Below are 20,034 nucleotides of genomic sequence, written 5' to 3'. Positions count from 1 at the left end.
AATTATTTACTAATGACAAAATTTTACATAGACATTTAGGATAATTTTATTTTAATTTTTGAAGGTTGCACTACTACCACATGTAAATTGCACAGATTTTTTTTTTCTCAACCAGTTTTTCACTACATCGCTGTAGCAACGGTAGGCAGCGGCTTGGCTCTGTCCTGACATTGCTGAAGTCCATGGGCGACGGTAACCACACACCAGCAGGTCGGCCGTATGCCTACAAAGGCGATAAAAAAATGAAAAAGAGTAATACTGGCACTAAGCACACTGATCATAGTTGCGCCGGCGTCTTACCAATTAGGCACCGGACGCTTCCATCTACTCACCATCACAGTCGGCTACTCTTGGCAGAGCAGTCGTGGTCATGTGGAATCCTTGTTTATTAAAGCCTTCACAGCCTAGTATAGAATAGTTATAAGAACAAACACATTCATATTTATATCATTTATTTTTCTCCAAAAATAAATCCTCACATAGTACATAACACGTTCAATAAACAAATACATATTTCATTACATAATTTTATGTACACATTTAAATGAAAATTTTATTATTTAATGGTTTTAGAGTTGTACAAAAAAACACAAAGGTCAGCGAATAAACACAAAGGGATGGGGCTGGCGACAATGTTTTTATCGTTACAATTTGACAGAGGACCCGGTCACGGACTGACCTGGTCGACAGTCTCGCGTGACCAGCTTCCGTTCTAATATTCTCCAGTTGTAAATAATATTCATAATATTCATTATATTCATTATATCATTAATATTCTTTTTTTGTTCTTTTTTACTGCCTTTATAGGCAGGATGGTGAGCGGTTACCGTCGTCCATGGACTTCAGCGATGCCAGGGATAGAACCAAGCCGCTGACTACCGTTAAGTACTTTCCAATATATTAAAACTATTTCAGTTTCTACTGGTAGTAGGACCTTCGTGGGAGTCCGCGCGGGTAGATACCATCACCCCGCCTGTTTCTGCCGTGAAGCAGTAATGCGTTTCGGTTTGAAGGGTGGGGCAGGCGTTGTAACTATACTGAGAACTTAGAACTGATATCTCAAGGTGGGTGGCGCATTTACGTTGTAGATGTCTATGGGCTCTAGTAACCACTTAACACCAGGTGGGCTGTAAGCTCGTCCACTCATGTAAGCAATAAAAAAACGCTTACTAGCTCCCGCCCGACTTGTTGTTGATACGACACACGGTACCATGTGGTATATACTATTCATAATATATTTTACTAGCTGACCCGGCAGACTTCGTAGTGCCTCAATCGATAAATAAAAGACCTAAAATTTTGTATAAAATAAACTTAAAACAAACAAAAGGAATCCGTTCGACGGGGGACACATCAAAGGAACAACAAAATTGTTATTTTTATTTAATTCCGAGCATTTTCATATTTATCTAACCTTTTAAACCTTCTCTGAACTTCCACAAATAATTCAAGGCCCAAAATTAGCCAAATCGGTCCAGCCGTTCTCGAGTTTTAGCGAGACTAACGAACAGAAATTCATTTTTATATATATAAGATATAGATATTGTTTAGTAATGTTTATGGACACACTAGTTTTATTATATATAAATGATTACACAGTTGTTGGTCTACAGTATGATGGGGCAGGCAATAGTTTCAGTGACCTAGTTCCCAGAGTGTGGGTCTCGCCAACAGCAGTCCGTGGCTTTAGGACGCAGGTTAAGATTCCAATATAAGTACTGTGGGTCGTCTGTCGGGAGCTATCAGCGGAAGTGCTTGAAGCCTCTCGACCCTGTGACCCCGAGGTGTGGAGCAGGGGGCCAGTTGGAGCCCTACGTCATCAGGTAGGCCGGCTCGCACTGACAGTCGTCGTCAGACTTCACCTGGAAAGTGTGAATAGCGTATCTCAATATCGACGAGGGTCTATAAATATTGGAATATAGCACACACTGAGCCAACCGACGAAGTCGTCGCGGGCTAAAGGATAAGACATCCGGTGCATTCGTATGTAGCGATGCACCGGTGTTCGAATCCCGCAGGCGGGTACCAATTTTTCTAATGAAATACGTACTCAACAAATATTCACGATTGACTTCCACGGTGAAGGAATAACATCTATATATATATATAAAAATGAATTGCTGTTCGTTAGTCTCGTTAAAACTCGAGAACGGCTGGACCGATTTGGCTAATTTTGGTCTTGAAGTATTTGTGGAAGTCCAGAAAAGGTTTTAAAGGTAAATAAATATGAAATTGCTTGGAATTAAATAAAAATAACAATTTGGTATTTCCTTTGATGCCGCCCTCCTCCCCTCGTCGGATGGATTCCTTTTGTTTGTTTTAAGTTTATTTTATACAAAAGTTTAGAGGTATGTTATTTTCGATTGAGGCAATACGAAGTTTGCAGGATCAGCTAGTCGTGTAATAAAAATCAAACCCGCAAAATTATAATTTGCATTATTACTGGTGGTAGGACATCTATTTCTGCCGTGAAGCAGTAATGCGTTTCGGCTTGAAGGGCGGGGCAGCCGTTGTAACTATACTGAGACCTTTTAGAAGTTATATCTCAAGGTGGGTGGCGCATTTACGTCGTGGATGTCTATGGGTTCCAGTAACCACTTAACATCAGGTGGACTGTGAGCTCGTTCATCTACCTAAGAAATAAATAAATAAATAAAGGTGGGTGGCGCACTTACGTTGTAGATGTCTATGGGCTCCACCAGGCGGGCTGTAAGCTCGTCCACCCATCTAAGCAATAAAGTAAACCCACCATGAGGAAGGTGTGGAAGCTGAGGGTCTCCGCGCGCGGTCGCTGGTCGGGGTCGTGGGTGAGGCAGGCCACGCAGAAGTCCCGGCCCTCGTCCGACAGCGTGTCGGGGATGTCGGGGCGGCCCCCCATGCCCACCTTGAACATTATCTGGTAGTTGCTGTAGTCCTGCTCCGAGAAGGGACGCTGCGGACAGAGCCACGGGTTACTAACTGACGCGTACAAAAATAAATATCATTAAATGAAGCTTCATTACTGCCAGCTCAGAGAGCGGCTTCAGGCAACCTTGGACAGCTCGGTCTGTACTTGCCTTCCCCGACGCCATCTCGGTGACGACGCAGCCCAGGGACCACACGTCGGCGGCGCGCCCGTGCCCCGACGACTTCATGAACACCTCGGGCGCCATGTACGCTGCAACCGACACGCTCACACAACACCGGCCGCGGCCAGCAGCGGGGTACAACAGGACATCAACCAGGGGAGTGATACCCCGCCCCGCTTAGCTTACTATGTATTTATAGTAATGAGCAATATACGTTAGTTAGTTAGTGGTTAACGTGCAGCGATCCACCACGATCGCTGACGCGAATAAACATGTACTTTATACTCAGTGTTTTATTGACCACTCTGATGAGGTTTCCGGAGGAGAACGTAAACCCTCAACATCAACAAAATCTCACTTAATATATATAATATATAAATCTACAGTTGTTTTTACGGATGTCCCGTTATAACTACTGAACCGTGCATCCGATTGACTTGAAACTTGGTATCCATGCAGAAAATACATCTACTTAATGTATAGACTAATATTTATATGAGTGTTAGTCTCCCTATACCAGTTGCGGGGGCGTTCATGATGAGAATCTTTGTGGGGGTGAGAAATAATAATGTTAACTTTAAATGTCTAGCGAAGCGGACGGGTACAGCTGGTCAGTTAATAAATCTCTAGTGTTAATAAGGGTTCCCTTTTTAATACGCTTTTATTAGCTTCAGACGTATGTATGTTTGTATTTAACGGAATCTTTGAACATGATTTTGACCCTCTTTAAAACGTTGGATTAACTCGAAATTTGGTAAACTTATTAAGGACAAATGACAATTCAATATTAAAAATAAAATTTGAAAAAATTTAAATTCAACTAAAAACTAAATAATAGTTTAAAAAAACCAACAAAATACGCTTTTATATAAAAACCTAACTAAAAAACAGAAAATATTTTTAAAAAAATTTGAATTAAAAATAGTGCAAAAAAAAAAAAATTATTGTAAAAAAGCGTATGGCGCTTTTCAGGATATTATCAAAATGACCCTTCTACTCATATCTGTTCATAAAATATTTATAACCACTGATACCATGCACCCCACGCTTTTTTTACAAAAAAATCATTTTTTCTTACACTATTTTTAATTCATATTTATTAAAATTAATTTTCAATTTTTTAGTTGTACTTTTTATATAAGCGTATTTTCTTAGTTTTTTTAAACTATTATTTATTTAAAGTAGTTCCCGGGTCCCACCCGTGTGTGGGGGGAGGGGGAGGGGGAGGGGAGCGTCACCTTGCGTGCCCACGAAGCCCTGCAGCTCGCAGGGCGCGGTGGTGTTGGCTCGGATCTTGACGGCGCACCCGAAGTCGCCCAGCTTCAGGCAGTGGCCCTCGTTGGTGAGGAAGATGTTGCCGCCTGCAACAGTGCGCGGGTGAGTGACGTCACGGTGCGTGCGCGGGGGTGCGCGGGGGGTGCGCGGTGCGTGCGCGGGGGGTGCGGGCGGACGTACTCTTGATGTCGCGGTGCGCGATGTTCCTGGCGTGCAGCTCGACGACGGCGCTCACCAGCTGCCTGGTGTACCGCCGCACCGTGAGCTCCGTGAGCGCGCCCGCCGTGCTCACCAGCGCCTCCAGCGAGCCCTCCACGCATAGCTCCATGAAGAGCAGCATCTCCTCCTGGAGGTCCAATGTGCGGGGTGAGACCAGTCACTGCGTCTAGACACGCGCGAGGGGACAGTCCTCTATCGGTCGTAGCAAGTTGGGCGAGTTGTAATCTGTATTGTCCGAATTACTGAATTGTACAATACGACCGATGTGTCTTGGCGAGTCCGAACTTCGCGCAGAAGGCTGCGCACGAACGTTTTTTAGGAACCAAATGGTGGCATGAGCGACGTGCGCGGGGTGGAGGTCTAGGCTAGGGATTGACTCTATGTAAACACAATCGTCCCTTTATTTAATCAAATATCGCAATCAATTTTTATCGATTTAGAATTTATTGATTTTTGTTTTTATGAGATATTGAATATATGATATTGAATGTATAACACGTTATTTTCTTGGTTGAAAGACATGATTTAGTGAAATATCAGTTATTTATAAACAACTACTACAATAGGGAATGTTTGTGAATATTTTAAACCTCCTATAAATATATTTTTTTATTTAAATTTCAATCAATTTGAAAAAAAAAATCGATTAAACGACATCCTCAAACACGCATATTGGACATCCCTTTTTCTTGTCATCGTATAAATTCGTGCATATTCGGTAATTCTCGGCACGCGGTAATGTGTCTCACTCACACGTTAGCATTAGTGTCGTGTTCGTGTCGCTATCTCTGTCTTGAGTACGGGCGGCTACGAAACTTTTTATTGATTTGTTATTATTATACTGTTTTTGTTTAGTTTTAAATTTGTTTGTGTTTAAGTTTGTTTTAGTATTAAGTGTCCCTTGGCATTTATATTATTCGTCAACAAAGATGCCACCAAAGCATAATAGTGTTTTATATCGCCAGGCGAGAAAAACAATTTTTGATCTAATGCAGCTTTTTTAAAAAAGAAAAAGAAGAAGGCGTAAAATATTTTGACAGTTTTTTAAGAGTTACTAACGCAGCTGGTGTATCGCAACGCACAGTACAGCGGATCGCAACTGAAGGCAATGTTTCGGGATTACTTTCTAATTAATTTAATTACGTTATTTTTACAGCTTTCAGTCTTAATTTATTATTTCTCTTTAATTTATTACATTATTTTTATAGCTTTCTCTCTCATAGTGTTTTGATATTAATTTTATTTGTACTTGGTCTCTGTATATGGAAGTTTTAATTCGTATTTTGATTTAAAAAAAATGAATGACAATAACACTTTTTTTTACGAGTGTAAATGCGCGAAAGTTGACCTGCGGCTATATTCAGACTCGTCAAGTTACGTCGGTCGTATTGTACAGGATCGCGTTAAGGAGTATAATAAAGTTTTTTTTTATTGCTTAGGTGGGTGGACGAGCTCACAGCCCACTGTGTTTACTGTGTGGTTACTGGAGCCCACAGACATCTACAACGTAAATGCGCCACCCACCTTGAGATATAAGTTCTAAGGTCTCAAGTATTAGTCACAACGGCTGCCCCACCCTTCAAACCTAAACGCATTGCTGCTTCACGGCAGAAATATGCGGGGCGGTGGTACACCTACCCGCGCGGACTCACAACAGGTCCACCAGTAATTTTAAAACATTTCCCTATCATCGGGACAACGGTACAAAGGTTCAGGTGTGTGGTGTGCACGCACCCGGTGCAGCTCGCAGCCGTAGTAGCGCACGAGGTGCGGGTGCGCCACGCCCTCCAGCACGCGCAGCTCGTTGGCGGCGCGCTGCAGCCCGCGCCGGTCGCCCGCGCCCACGCTCAGCTCCTTCATGGCCAGCAGCTGCCCGCTCTCCGTGTTCACCACCGTGTACACCTGCGCACCACAACCTCCGTCACTCTGCATCACTCTACGGCACTCTACCGCACTCCACGTGCTGCTGACCACAGTACCTTGCCGAACGAGCCGGCGCCGATCTTCAATCCGCGCTGCCACTTGAACGTGAGCTGCCTCAGCTTGGGCTCGTAGCTGGTGACGGCGGCCTCCAGCACCCTGCCCACGCTCTTGGACTCCCGCAGTCTCTGCTCTCTCGCGAACTCCACTCGAGATATCGCTTCGGTTACTCTTCTGCTGTGTACTATAACAAATCAGTTTTTTAAAGGTAAACAAATATATGATGGCGTCACGGATGGCTGAGCGGGAGTTCCGTCATCATTCGTATTCGGTAGAAGTTAGTTTATTGCGATAAAAGTCAATAAAACTTTTTGAATATTATTATTGAAATTCTAAGCAAATAATTTTCACAATGTTGCTTTTGTTTTTTTTAACTTAAATTTCTCTTCTCTGTTCACTTTTTACATGTTTATATGTGATTTTGATTGTGGTTAAATAAATAAATAAAAGGGTAAACCGACAGTTTCGTTTCAACTGACCGACTGACGGACTGACTGACTGATACTGACTGACAGACTGAGACGACTCTGTCCACGTATTTTATATTCGCCATTAGTATTATATATACGCCATTTTATACTTTGGCGTTACGACGTCTACCCTACATTTTTGTGATATTTATCAAAACAATATTTTATCATTTAATCAATACAATGTCTTAATATTAGAGAAGTCGTTACCCACGACATATATGTTGGTGTCTGAGCGTACTCACGCGTGTTCTCCGCGCCGGGGAAGCACAGCAGCGGCTCGGGCTCGCTGGGCGGGGTGGGCGGCGCGGGCACGTCCTTGTGCAGCGACGCGTTGGACAGTGGACTCTACACCCACATGCATAGACAAGGTTCACTCTTAACCCTGATGCTTGTATTAATTATAAAATATGTCGCAATGCATAATGTTTACGGCAGCATATAACAAACAGAACAAGGGGGACTTTTTGGTGTTTTTAATTTAGTGTTATTAACTTTTTACCATTTATGAAAGTGCACCAGTGTAGCTTTTTTTTCCTTACTTATTCGCTGGTAACCTAAGGGGCTATTTCAGCCACGTGCGGACGACTAGGTGAGCTCATATGCTCAACCTGAGAGAATTTGCTAACACTGGTCCTAGCAAGAGCCGTGCTTCGCAGAGTCTACCACCGGATCGGAATCGCGACCCGCTGAGAAAATCCGGCGAGAAAATCAGCGGGCTGATGTTTAAGTTATAGGAGTGGGCGATATAAATCGTATCTAGATTCAATATCTATATATCGCAGCAATATCGTTGAATCCGATATCGCCCCGCACGAAATCTATATATCGATATCGGCCGATACACGATATTGCTCGATGTGATGCGCATCGGCATATCGTACCGATTCGTGAATCGAAATCTATATAACGATATCAGTCGATACACGATATTACTCGATGTGATGCGCATCGGCATATCGTACCGATTCGTAAATATCAGCAATATTCGTTTGGTTCGTATCGAATCGGCCAGAGTGAGTGAGCGCACGATATCATGTGATGAATGAAACAGAAACAGGCATTATCCATACAATTGTAAACCTTATATTTAAGTCCATATGTCTGTAGATTATTCTTAGCGTATCAGCAGGATACAATTTAATTTCACGCGCTTTGACCTTGAACTGCAATTTTTGGACAAGTGTTTATAAATACTTAAAAGTTTTTTGTGTTTGATTTTTAAAGTACACATTTTTCTATTTTTAGTTGAATCCAAATAATTGAGTTTATTTCTTGTGTTTGTATTAAACTTTTGAAATCTACACTCTTTTGGTATATTTTGTAATTTTAAATTAAGATACAAAATACTAAAAACTGAAAATAATGTAGCCAGTCCTAAGCCTGATAAAAGCATGAAGGAAAGTTTTTTTGATATTTTTATTTTCATGTTCTTTTTATTACTTTAAAATCATATTATAAATTGATATCAGAAAACCAACCGTATAACGTTGACTTAAATCTATATCTACTACGATATTATATCAGCGTATCGTTTCAAATCTCAAATATCATGAATCGAGAAAATCTACTAGCATCCATCAATATATAGATTCAGAAAATATATAGATTCAATATCCGATATTGATCCTCGATATATAGATACGATTCGATACGCGGCAAAACCGATATTACCCACTCCTATTAAGTTAGTTGCACGTCGAACTCTTTGCCGAATTCGACAAGTACGGTTACCGGGATTCATAAGCTTGCGCCTAGCGTTAGAGCTGAAGGCGACTAATGCAAGAGTTATTGGATCTAATGGATCCGTAAGCAAGTGTCTAGGGCGTCGACGGTAACTGGCTCCGTGATCAGGATTCGGAGAGTTCCTTCGTACAAACTCCCCAAATTAGATTCAATGCACAAAATATTAGCAACGTGTAATTTTGGATCTTGAAGTGACAAGATTAATTGTTGGGCGGAGTTAATGGGGGTGCGTACGTGCAGGCGGGCGCGGGGGCGCGGCGAGGCGAGGGGCGCGGGGTCGGGCGTGCGCGCGCTGCGGGACCCGATCACGTGCGAGATGCAGCTGTCCATGCGCTGCTTCAGCTCCTGCGCGACACAAAACGGGGCTGATATAGTGTCCTTGTGGCCCACGGGGGAGTCTCTCACCAACATCGTGTAATAACAATCCAACCCGCACGAATAGTGGGACCACTTGTGAGTTCGCGCGGGTAGGTACCACCACCCTGCTCATTTCTGCCGTGAAGCAATAATGCGTTTCGGTTTGAATGATGGGGCAGTCGTTGTACCGTAAAAACTGAGACCTTACAACTCTTGTCTCAAACTGAGCGACATTTACATTTTTTGATGTTAAATAATGGTCTCTGGTAACCACAACAGATGAGTAGTGAGCTGGTTCACCCATCTATGTAACATAGAAACCTGAGAATACATACGGCTAGATATAAAAGTAGAATTAAATGTTTTTTGACAATAACCTCAAATTCTTCATCAGTCAAATATTGAGTGTTGCAAGGATCACAGGCTAACATCAGAAACTCGAGCCCTTGACTCGCCCATCTGTGGAAAGGAGACTCCAATTACTACGAGAATCCGACACGGTAGCAGTCCGGTAGACTCACTGAGGAGAATCAGCAGGCCTGGCTACCTCCAGCTGCTACCGACTTGCGCGTCGCCAGCCCGCACTAGGACCCCATCACAATGAATACCGCAACGGTGTCTACGTCTCTATGTCCACGGTACCAAGTTTGTTGTGATGGCTCACGGAGCTGCACAGCCCCGTGTGACCCCCCGCCCGTTCCCCCTGCAGCTCCCCCAGCACTCATACAGACGCGGCTACACAACGGTGCTTTGATCAGTTCTGTTGTTGGTGTCGGCGGCGCAGGATCACACTTGGCTCAGACGTGAAGTCATCAACAGTGTAATTTTTTTTTATTGCTTAGGTGGGTGGACGAGCTCACAGCCCAGCTGGTGTTAAGTGGTTACTGGAGCCCATAGACATTTACAACGTAAATACACCACCCACCTTGAGACATAAGTTCTAAGGTCTCAAGTATAGTTACAACGCCTGCCCCACCCTTCTAACCGAAACGCATTTCTGCTTCACGGCAGAAATTGGCAGGGTAGTGGTACCTACCCGTGCGGACTCACAAGAGGTCCTACCACCAGTATTGTTTATTTAGTTGGAAACGACAATGAGGGGTTCGAATACCTAGGTCTGGTGCCTCTGCCGCGGTCGCAGCGCTCCAGCACGAACTGCATCCAGCAGGTCGCGAACTGTATCACAGCTCGCGCCACCCGCCCCGCCCACCTCCGCTCTACCTCCTCCCCCTCGACGACCGCCTCCCCTCCTCCCCCCTCCGCAGCCTCCACCGGAGGATCTGACGCTCGCTCACCGGATAGTAGTAGTTCGATGCTCGTTTGAGTCTATTAATAATTACTTGATGCTAAATTATTCTAAAACGCTAAAAGTGTTGGATATATCGTTTGCAAAATCTATTAATACGTGAAGCAAAAACTTTGTGCCCCTTTTTACAAAAATTATGCGGATGGAGAAGTATGAAATTTCCCACACGTATAGAGAATATAAAGAAGGAGTGCAGAATGCTAATATTTTTTTTTAAAATATGCTTTAATAATACATTAAATCAATAAAAAAAGCATTACACACACTACCGTGTATTTGACATACACACACACATATATATACTCTTTGTTTATTGTCAAGCTTTTGTTATTGCTTCAAGTCTGTGGGCAAATTGAGAATAGGTTAATAGGTATTGTTTATCTTTATATTTATTTATATATAGTGTAGTCGAAATCTGTGATTATAGAAGTATAATAATCTTTGACAATAGATCTTTAATAATGTACTAACTTATAATATCAATTAATTATAGTCGAATTTCGACTACTGCGGGACCACTAGTATTTATTAATTGCTACTCAGTGAATATCTAATGTGTTAGCTTCAATGAACTACCTGATTCTCCCCGAACTGGTTGTCAAAGAGTCTGTCATCAAAAACGCTGGCTTCTCCGTCCTCCAAGACGCTGTCAGTCCTGAGCACCCTCCTCCGGTACCGGGAGGGCGCGCCGCCCACCGACCGGCGGGGGGGCAACGATAGCCGCGTCGAATCGTTCGCGAAGCGGTGCAGCTCCTTGTGGATCTGTGGCGTTTATAATCTATGTATATACTCAATATTCGATTGAACAAGACTTTTTGGCGGGAACGCGAGGAGTGAAGTTGTGTGATTTGTTTTATTTGTTCTATTTAGTGTTTCTTCAGGTTTAAATGTGTAATAACGGTGGTTTATTAACTATTTAATATCTGTGAAAGTGCTCATATGTGGGAAAATAAAATAAAGCCGCTGAACGTAACTTCTCGGGATCCTACAAAAAGTCCACTGAAAAAGTCTCAGTAAATGACCACAATTTTACTGAGATTATATTCATCCCATTTCATTTCATTTCACTCCATGTTATCATTTTTCACAAAAATAAGAATATAAATTAAAATAAGACATGACCTAAAGGTCTTAGTTACCAGGTCATAAAATCCCTTAAAAAAAACGACTGAACAAAATTTTCCCACTACAGTGAAATATCCAATTTGGTACGCACGTAATTTGTAACAACTTTCCCCTCTGAAACGAAAACAGTGAAAAGAGCCAAAACCAACAAAATTGCAGTCCCATTTCGCAGCGCAAGACTGAATTACTGCAACCGAAAACTACTTTAAGCTTTCGTACGCACCCAACGGACATCAGCAAACGCGATGTCGTCCCTGGGGACGTACAATTGTATGAGCGGATCCACTTTAAGAACTGATCTCTTACCTACTGTCCGGTCGGCGACATTATTGTCTTGCAAACTTTAATATGGATAAAAACACATCTGAAGCAAGCACACACATTGAAACCGTAAAGCTCAAACATAGACAGGGAAAACGACCAAAGACAGACAAAAAGGACTTACCTATTACCCTAAAACCAAAATGGTTGGCTTCGATCAAGAATTCCCAAAGTTATTCTAAATGTGGTTTATATCGCTTTGCCAGGGGTCGATATAAGCGGACACTTAATTGGGGGTCGATGAGGTTTTAAAAATAGACCCCTATTGATTAAATTAAACACAAGTTCTTATTTGAAACATTCGAGACACGGTATAAGTTGTGTTACGTGCACCTGCTTGTTAGAAGATTGACTAATATTGTAGTAGGAATTATTATTGTTGTACTTTTACTTATATTTATTGGATTTATTTTATTAATTGTTGATGAGAATATAATGTTAAGTGTCACTTAACCAATCACAAAGTTTTTAATTTGATAAGTTTTTTTATGATTGAAAGTTTACTAGTGGCCCGGAACCTTTTCTAGTTTCACTTAGGGAATAGTGCTTTGTATAAATAGGGCCAGCCTGGGCGTAGTTGGTTTAGCTTCTTAGGCTACCAGTAAATAGGTAGGGAAAACAAGTCATAAGGAAAAAAAATAGATTTTTAAAAGTAATTTGAGGACTTCGTTTATTTTGGAAGAGTGGTCTCTCGCCCAAAACGGTATAGGGATTCCTGGTTAAGATCATGTGGAAATTGTCGGAGAAAATAGTTAAATAACCAATCACGCATCTTGAATGAAGTGAAAACCACACCCCACAGAGAACACAACTCACAGATTATATTGAAACTTTGCCCTGACACCCACAGCAAGCACACGACACTAAGGGTTGGCGTGTCCGGTGGAGGCGGACCGGTGTGGGCAGTTTACCATACGGTCGAAGTCGTGCACTAGGATGGTGTCGGGGCGGCGCAGGCGTGCGGGCGGGCGGGGCGGGGGGCGCGGCTGCAGGGACGAGGGGCGGGGTCGCCGCTCGGCTCGCACCACCGGCGCCGCGCAAGCAAATTTGTATAGCTCTTTGTGGAACTGTTGGCATCGACGTTCACTGTCACTGCGGCGGCCGGGGGGCGCGGGCCCCGCTGCAGCCGAGCCGCGGGGGGTCGGCACTCAACGCGCTCAGCTGCGTGCGGAGCTGACGGTTGTTTTGGTTGGAACCGTAATATCACATGTAATTAAATTAGCATTCATGCTCACACATGTACGTACTAATGGCAGTTAATACATTATTCTCTTCACCGGTGTTTACTTTATTTCATTTTACGTCACGGACTACGATCGGACGCTGTTTTCTTCTTTAATTTTCTTTATATCTACACAATGGGCATGTATAAATTTACGCAGTATTATATTTAAATATCTTAAAAGGAATTGTATTAAAATATTAAATAATTAGTTCTCATTATTGATATAATGTGAGTCGAAACGGCCACGCCACTGTCGACTTTATTCACTTGCCATTAGGTACAAAGTTCAATGTTCGCGCAGACCTCCTTGAAGTTCGCAGCTGATATAGAGTGTGATTTTATAACATATATTTTTGCGGGAGTTAGTATTTATTTTCTCGATTGGCAACAAAGGAGTTTACAGCCGAATGCGGGGGGGGTTAGGTGTGTATGTGCGAGTAACGTAGGGGCGCTCACTTCGAATCCTAATTTGAATATCTGCAGCAGGAGCTCCCTGATCCTGGCCACCACGTTCTCGTGCATCTCCTTGGTGAGGTCGTCCGGCGTCGTCTTGCTCTGCTCCAGTATGTACTCGACGTTTTTCACTATGAAGTCGCGTATTTTCATGAGGCTTTCCTGTTGAGTTAAAGGCAGTTGGAGAATGACGTCACCTGTCGTCGATCGGTTTTGCCGTGACGCTCTCCTGCTGTATGGTGTACCTTTATCATGCTTTTTTACAATAAAATCACTTTTTCTTACACTATTTTTAATTCAAATTTATTAAAATTTATCTTCTATTTTTTAGTTGGTTTTTCTATAAAAGCGTATTTTATTAGTTTTTTTAAACTATTATAATTTTTTTTAAATGTAAATAGTGTTTTGGTGTGCAATAAAATATATTCTCCCTCCCTCCCACACACTCACGAAGATGAGGGCGCGCTGCGGCATGTAGGCGGGCGGCGGCGCGCGCTGCAGCCGGGCGCTGAGTGCGCGCGCCCACTGCGCCGCCTGCAGCGTGCGCTCCCGCTCGCACGTGTACATGCTCTGCGCGAGCCGGCACACGGCGTACACCGCGTGTCTGGAACAACCCGACACATCTAATAAGAGCCCTTACACACATAGTCTCCGTGTATACGGTACCCGTTTTAACGGATACGACATAAAAATTGTTTTGTTCACACGTAGGCACCGTATAACGATTAACGTATCCGTCATTACTGGATGCGATGTTCACAAGCAAATTCGTCTCAATTCTACCAGGATGAAACTTGTTTGTGTAGCTGCACCGCCCGCCGGCCCCCTCGCCCCCGCACAGTTTCTATCCGGTAAAATTGTACGGAAACATGACGGATACGTATTCCGTTCATCCAGCATTCGATGACGAAACGGAATGTCAATTTACCGGATCGTTTTTATTTACTCTATACTAAATACTGTACCATATGTGAAGTCGCACATACAACTCTATGCTACATCGATGAAAAAAAGCATATTCGACAAAACGGACCAGTAAATCGGAGACGGAGAATCATGTGTGAACGGGCTCTAACTGGTAATAACCACACTGAGATCTTTCCAGAAATAAGGGACATACGAGCGCTTTCAGTTAGTGTGATAGGAAATCATCATTATCTCTTCTCAATCAAGCAACTGTGCACAATATGTATTTCTATAGATTACAATCAAATAAAAGTTTAGAATGGAAACCGGTTTGGGAACACTTTGTATCAGTAGAGAATTCATCACAAATTCCTGGTTGACAAATATTGTTCGAAACCAATCTGTGGGTTCTTAAGTTTTTACCACGGCAACACTGGTCGCGATTTGACATGTGTCAAATCGTGACAGATGTCACTTCTTCTCGGACGAAAAGATGCGCGTGCGTAAAGATACATATTTTCCTAACCACATTCTCACCCTGAAGCCTCCTATCCTAAATGATACGTCATAATTCAACGCGGTCATCGGTTCTGGTGAGTGATAAGCCAATACTTTATGAAGACAATACATACGGCGCCACGGATCGCGGCACGTGTGCGACGGGCCCCTCGTGCTGGTTTCCGGAGCCCTAGGCTGCCACGAGGGGGCTGGGTTCGGATCGAACAAATATAATACATATTTAATGTAGTCATTATCTGAGATAAATCTTAAGGGCGAAAACGGGATTGATTAGTATGATAAAACTATAATCAATTAGGTGCTCGCCCGAACCGTCAATGGCTGAAGTACCGGTTTACACAGTGTTACAGTAACTGAGATAGTGTTAGGGTTATTAAAAAAGATGTACCTGTTAGTTTCGATGTCAGCATGCACCGACTGAATTAGCTGTTGAAAGTTATCTTCGAAGCTTTTCAACAGCCTATTCAACTGGTTGCAAGCTATTTCACTGGAAAAAAATACTTTTATTTATTTTGTGCCGTGATCGCTAACGACTTGAAGGATCTCGATGCTGTCATTCTGAGGGAAGGCAGCAAAGGGCCATATACATTCGCTAATTAAGTGACGACATATTTCGCAGGCGTGTTGTACTGAATCTGAAAATAGGATGGCGTATTAGCAGTTTACCAGCGACATCAGTATGGGGGGAGAGGAGGGTAGGGGGCAGTAGGACAGTACTAACGAGAAGGCGAGCGGCGCCAGCTGCGAGGCGCAGTGGATGCGGCGGGCGAGCCGCGCCGTGTACTCCCACTCGGCCTGCAGCCCCGCGCGGGACATGTGCTCCGTCTCCGACATCAGTGTCAGGTACGACAGGTATTGCTGAAACAAAATATCGGTACCCGCGGGTCAGTAGTTTTCTAGCGTTTTTTATTTATTGAGACATCGGTTTACTGTCGTACCAGTCGTCACTAGAATAGCCGTCACCAGTTACACTTTAAAGCTTTAGATATCAAGTCAGCAACGAGTATTCATCCGTTTAGAACAGGGGTTCTCAAGCTTATTTTGTCTACTGCCTACTTTGAGAATAAATTATTTTTTAGCGCCCCACTTTTTTGGCCTACTTAAAAACCACTAAGAGGTTTAAGAGTCCTCCCAGATGAAATTACGAATCGCCTCCCAAGCCTCTATTTTTTTCTGGTTCTCTTATCGCCCTCTTAAAGCCTGCAGGGCCCACAAGGGGGCGTTATCGCCCACTTTGGGAAAGGCTGAGTTTAGACGCACGTGGTTGCTTGGGGCAAAACGGTCGAACCGGTGAAGTCGTCGTGGCCCAAAGGATAAGACGTCCGGTGCATTCGTATCTAGTGATGAACCGGTGTTCGAATCTCGGTGGCGGGTACCAATTTTTCTAATGAAATGCGTACTTAACAAATATTCAAGATTGACTTCCACGGTGTAGGAATAACATCGTGTAATAAAAATCAAACCCGCAAAATTGTAATTTGCGTAATTACTGGTGATAGGACGTCTTGTGAGTCCGCACGGGTGGGTACCACCGCCCTGCCTATTTCTGTCGAAAAATATGAAGCGGGAATATTGAAGTCAGTACTGATGCGACAGTACTGTACTATTTTGAAATCAATTTACACGATGGCAATGCCCGGTCAGCACTGACTCGGTGGTGCACTGACGTCAGTTACTGACTCAATATAAATCTGCCTTAACACGTTGACCGCCACATAAGTCACCGGTGCCCTACGCGGCGCACTGAAGTTATAATGATGATTTTTCTCTTCGATCTATATACTAAAGCGCTGGAATGTCTAGTGGACTCTGGGAATGACGAAGCTGCAGATACTAAGAACAAATCTATTTTTTAAAAGACCCTAAAAGTCTAAAACGTACATTAACAAACAAGAAGGCCATGTTAGGTAATCCAGGTGCTCAGTAACCCGACCTCGTGCGCAGATTTAAGCCTATAATCGATCAAATAAGTTTTGTGTTCTGCGTACCTTGAGCACATCCCTCACGGTGTCGTCGTACGTGTTGGTCATCAGACGTAGCTGAGTTGCCGCTGTCCCGGGGCTCCGGCCCGCGAGCGCCGCGCGCACGTTGCGCACGAAGTCAAAGCGCATCTCGGACGCTATGTCCAGACCCTCCTTCAGCTCGTGGATGAGCTGGGAACAGAAAAACGTAACGTGCCCTCATCATTTATTATGTTTTGTTGAAGTGTTTTGCGCGGGGGCTCGCAGCCAATACGCATTGGAGCTGAGGTGTGGGCAGTGACCGGTGACGTCATTGTTCAATATAATGCCGTTTGTTTAACATATCGTTTTTTCGCATTAAAAGTGTACAATTTCCAAAAATATTCGAAATTAGTTTACGAGTTAATATGCGGAATCATTTGGTATCACCAGTATTTTTCTCATAAATACTGTCAAAAGAGCGTAGTTTAGTTTTAATTTTTGTTTTTTTTTTAGTTTACTTATGTTTTGACTACTATTAACAAAATTAATACATAATATTATCTTACTTTAAAAAACAGATAATGTAACTGGTAAAAAATAAAATAAAAATGTTGCAAAGATAAAAAAAATATCACATGTTAAACCTTTTAAACACTCTCCTGTAAAATTAGTAAGTTTTGAGATTATACAGTTTTAATGCGACAAGATGATTATATATTTATATATTTGTATAACGAGCGTTGAATTTCATCTTTTTATATGAGGTCACGTGTTGAATGAAATCCTTAAGCATTCCATAAAAGTTCAGACCAAAAATACAGCCGATTACACTTATATATGTATAACAAAAAAAAATGTGTATGTGTGTGGTGGGTGGCGCATTTACGTTGTAGATGTCTATGGGCTCCAGTAACCACTTAACACTAGGTGGGTTGTGAGCTCGTCTACCCATCAAAGCAATAAAAAAAATTAAAAATAATAATAATACGTCGATTCACATACTAATATTTGAGTATACACATGAGCTATGACAGTCGACGCAGTTGTGGGTCCAACACGCAGTCCTGCATCAGCCTCACAGCACCACATCTTCCAATATAAATCTTCAAATATAAATGTGCTATTTATATTTCTAGATTCATCAACCATTTGAAAGGCTGGCTGGTGGTAGGACCTCTTGTGAGTCCGTACGGGTAGCCTATTTCTGCCGTGAAGCAGTAATGCGTTTCGGTTTGAAGGGCGGGGCAGCCGTTGTAACTATACTGAGACCTTAGAACTTATATCTCAAGGTGGGTGGTACATTTACGTTGTAGATGTCTATGGGCTCCAGTAACCACTTAATATCAGGTGGGCTATGAGCTCGTCCACCAATCTAAGCAATAAAAAACGTACATGCAGTAACGTTAACTATGTTCTATGAGGAGTGGGGTAGCCACTGTACAATACCTGTTTAACGGTGAGGCAAGAGGGCCGGTCCGGTCGAGCCTCGAGCCTGAAAGAGAGGTAGTCGTGTACGGCTTCGAGACAGATGCTGGACAGCAGCAGGAAATGTCCTCGGTAGGAAGGCAGGCGCATCGCTGACGTCTCTTCGGACCACCAGCCGTATCTGTTGACAAACCAATTCGCCGTATATATAATACCAAAGCCGTATCTGTTGACAAACAAACCAATTCATTTATTGGTACTTGCTGTGTCGACCACTGTGAGGCCTGAAGCTGGAGCCGCGTATAGCAGACAGACCTTCACAACCGGAGTCACTTGATTTACAGTACTCTTTATTCGCCAGGTATGTGTTCCATAAATATACCGCGAATACGGAATGGTAATTTCTACGAGGATATAGGGGATACGTTCCTAGGTGACAAAAAACAAATATGTATTTAAAAAAATGAATTTAATTGAAGTTTTTGAACATTTTGGTTATCTAAGGCAATGGTCGAAAAATTGGTACCCGCCTGCGGGATTCGAACCCCGGTGCATCGCTACATACGAATGCACCGGACGTCTTATCCTTTAGGCCACGACGACTTCACCGGTTTTCACCGGTTCGACCGTTTGCCATTGAAGAATTTTGTAATTTTCCTCCTGAGGTCCTCCCTTCTGATTTCCTTCTGAGATCCTTCAATTCAGACTGATACGCAGCGTCGCATTAGCAATATGCTTCTTAAAAATATGTTACTCGATCACAATTTTTGTAATGAATGTAAAAGACGAAACAATAAAATACGCAAAGCGGTTTGCACCATAGAACGGAACAGCAACATTTGAAAATATACTTTATATACTCAGTAATAAGGTTGCTTTCATTCTGTTTGCTTACATTCCCAAAAACACCGATCGCAGCGAAGACGGCTTATGTCAAAGTCCTCGGCGATATCATTTAACAACATACTTTAGGCAAAGTTGTAATAAGATCTATTTTACTTTTTATTAGTCTATTTGACAGCATTTAGAAAGGATACTGGATTGGATACATATTATTATGATGTATGTACTAATTAGATTCGCGAATACAGAAATTTTTAGCCGCAAACTGGGTCGCATTTTTTTATTCCGCGAATAATTAAAACGCGAATGAAGGAAGCGCCAATAAGAAGCTTTTACTGCAGTTAATATTCTTGTTCTGCAGACGTTACCTTCTGAGCTCGTAGTTTCTCTTGTCGTTCTCGTCCTGCATCGATTCCGACTTGTCTTCGTTCTTCGAGTCTTCAAACACCTCGACGGGCTCGTGCTCCGCGAACGTGTCAGTGGTGGCCTGTCAAATGTCAATGTCAAAAAATGTCATTCAAAATTTTAAAGCAAAGACTAAAGTTATGTACCTTATTATTTAGTTTGACAGTCTTTTTTTTATTGCCCTTGTAGGCAGACGAGCATAAGGCCCACCTGATGGTGAGTGGTTACCGTCGCCCATGGACTTCAGCAATGCCAGGGGCAGAGCCAAGCCGCTGCCTACCGCTTAATACTCTCCACAAGCCTCGTTTAAAGAAGGATATGTCATAGCGCTCGGGAAACACCGTAGAGGGGAGCTCATTCCATAGCCGGATGGTACGCGACAAAAAAGACCTCTGGAAACGCACTGTCGATGAACGCAGCGATTCCAGATAATATGGATGAGCTCTGT

The 20,034-nt window shown here is 42.9% G+C and overlaps 1 protein-coding gene across 8 annotated transcripts in view; it reads right to left on the bottom strand.

The window, feature by feature from the left end:
* Positions 1-435: 435 nt before the first annotated feature.
* The window catches only part of LOC101743223 (mitogen-activated protein kinase kinase kinase 4), a 35,971-nt gene continuing 16,372 nt past the window's right edge, over positions 436-20,034 (bottom strand). For 6 of the 8 annotated variants that reach the window (XM_038011563.2, XM_038011566.2, XM_038011565.2 and 3 more), the window contains exons 13-32: positions 19,550-19,668; positions 18,360-18,519; positions 16,959-17,123; positions 15,692-15,828; positions 15,359-15,457; positions 13,996-14,149; positions 13,549-13,707; positions 12,779-12,934; positions 10,998-11,183; positions 10,227-10,441; positions 9,493-9,574; positions 8,993-9,103; positions 7,258-7,360; positions 6,542-6,726; positions 6,297-6,464; positions 4,524-4,689; positions 4,307-4,429; positions 3,057-3,157; positions 2,750-2,932; positions 436-1,862 (exon numbers count right to left, since the gene is read on the bottom strand). In XM_038011563.2, the coding sequence (XP_037867491.1) occupies positions 1,812-1,862; positions 2,750-2,932; positions 3,057-3,157; positions 4,307-4,429; positions 4,524-4,689; positions 6,297-6,464; positions 6,542-6,726; positions 7,258-7,360; positions 8,993-9,103; positions 9,493-9,574; positions 10,227-10,441; positions 10,998-11,183; positions 12,779-12,934; positions 13,549-13,707; positions 13,996-14,149; positions 15,359-15,457; positions 15,692-15,828; positions 16,959-17,123; positions 18,360-18,519; positions 19,550-19,668 (2,823 nt within the window). In that variant the 3' untranslated portion in view covers positions 436-1,811. The remainder of the gene's footprint in view (positions 1,863-2,749; positions 2,933-3,056; positions 3,158-4,306; positions 4,430-4,523; positions 4,690-6,296; positions 6,465-6,541; positions 6,727-7,257; positions 7,361-8,992; positions 9,104-9,492; positions 9,575-10,226; positions 10,442-10,997; positions 11,184-12,778; positions 12,935-13,548; positions 13,708-13,995; positions 14,150-15,358; positions 15,458-15,691; positions 15,829-16,958; positions 17,124-18,359; positions 18,520-19,549; positions 19,669-20,034) is intronic. The other 2 variants (XM_038011567.2, XM_062668920.1) reach the window with 1 other exon arrangement.

Source organism: Bombyx mori, chromosome 6 (genome assembly GCF_030269925.1).
Source record: "Bombyx mori chromosome 6, ASM3026992v2".
NCBI lineage: Eukaryota > Metazoa > Arthropoda > Insecta > Lepidoptera > Bombycidae > Bombyx > Bombyx mori.
The sequence above is the reverse complement of the archived record's forward strand: the minus strand, read 5'-3'. Positions and strand labels throughout refer to the sequence as shown.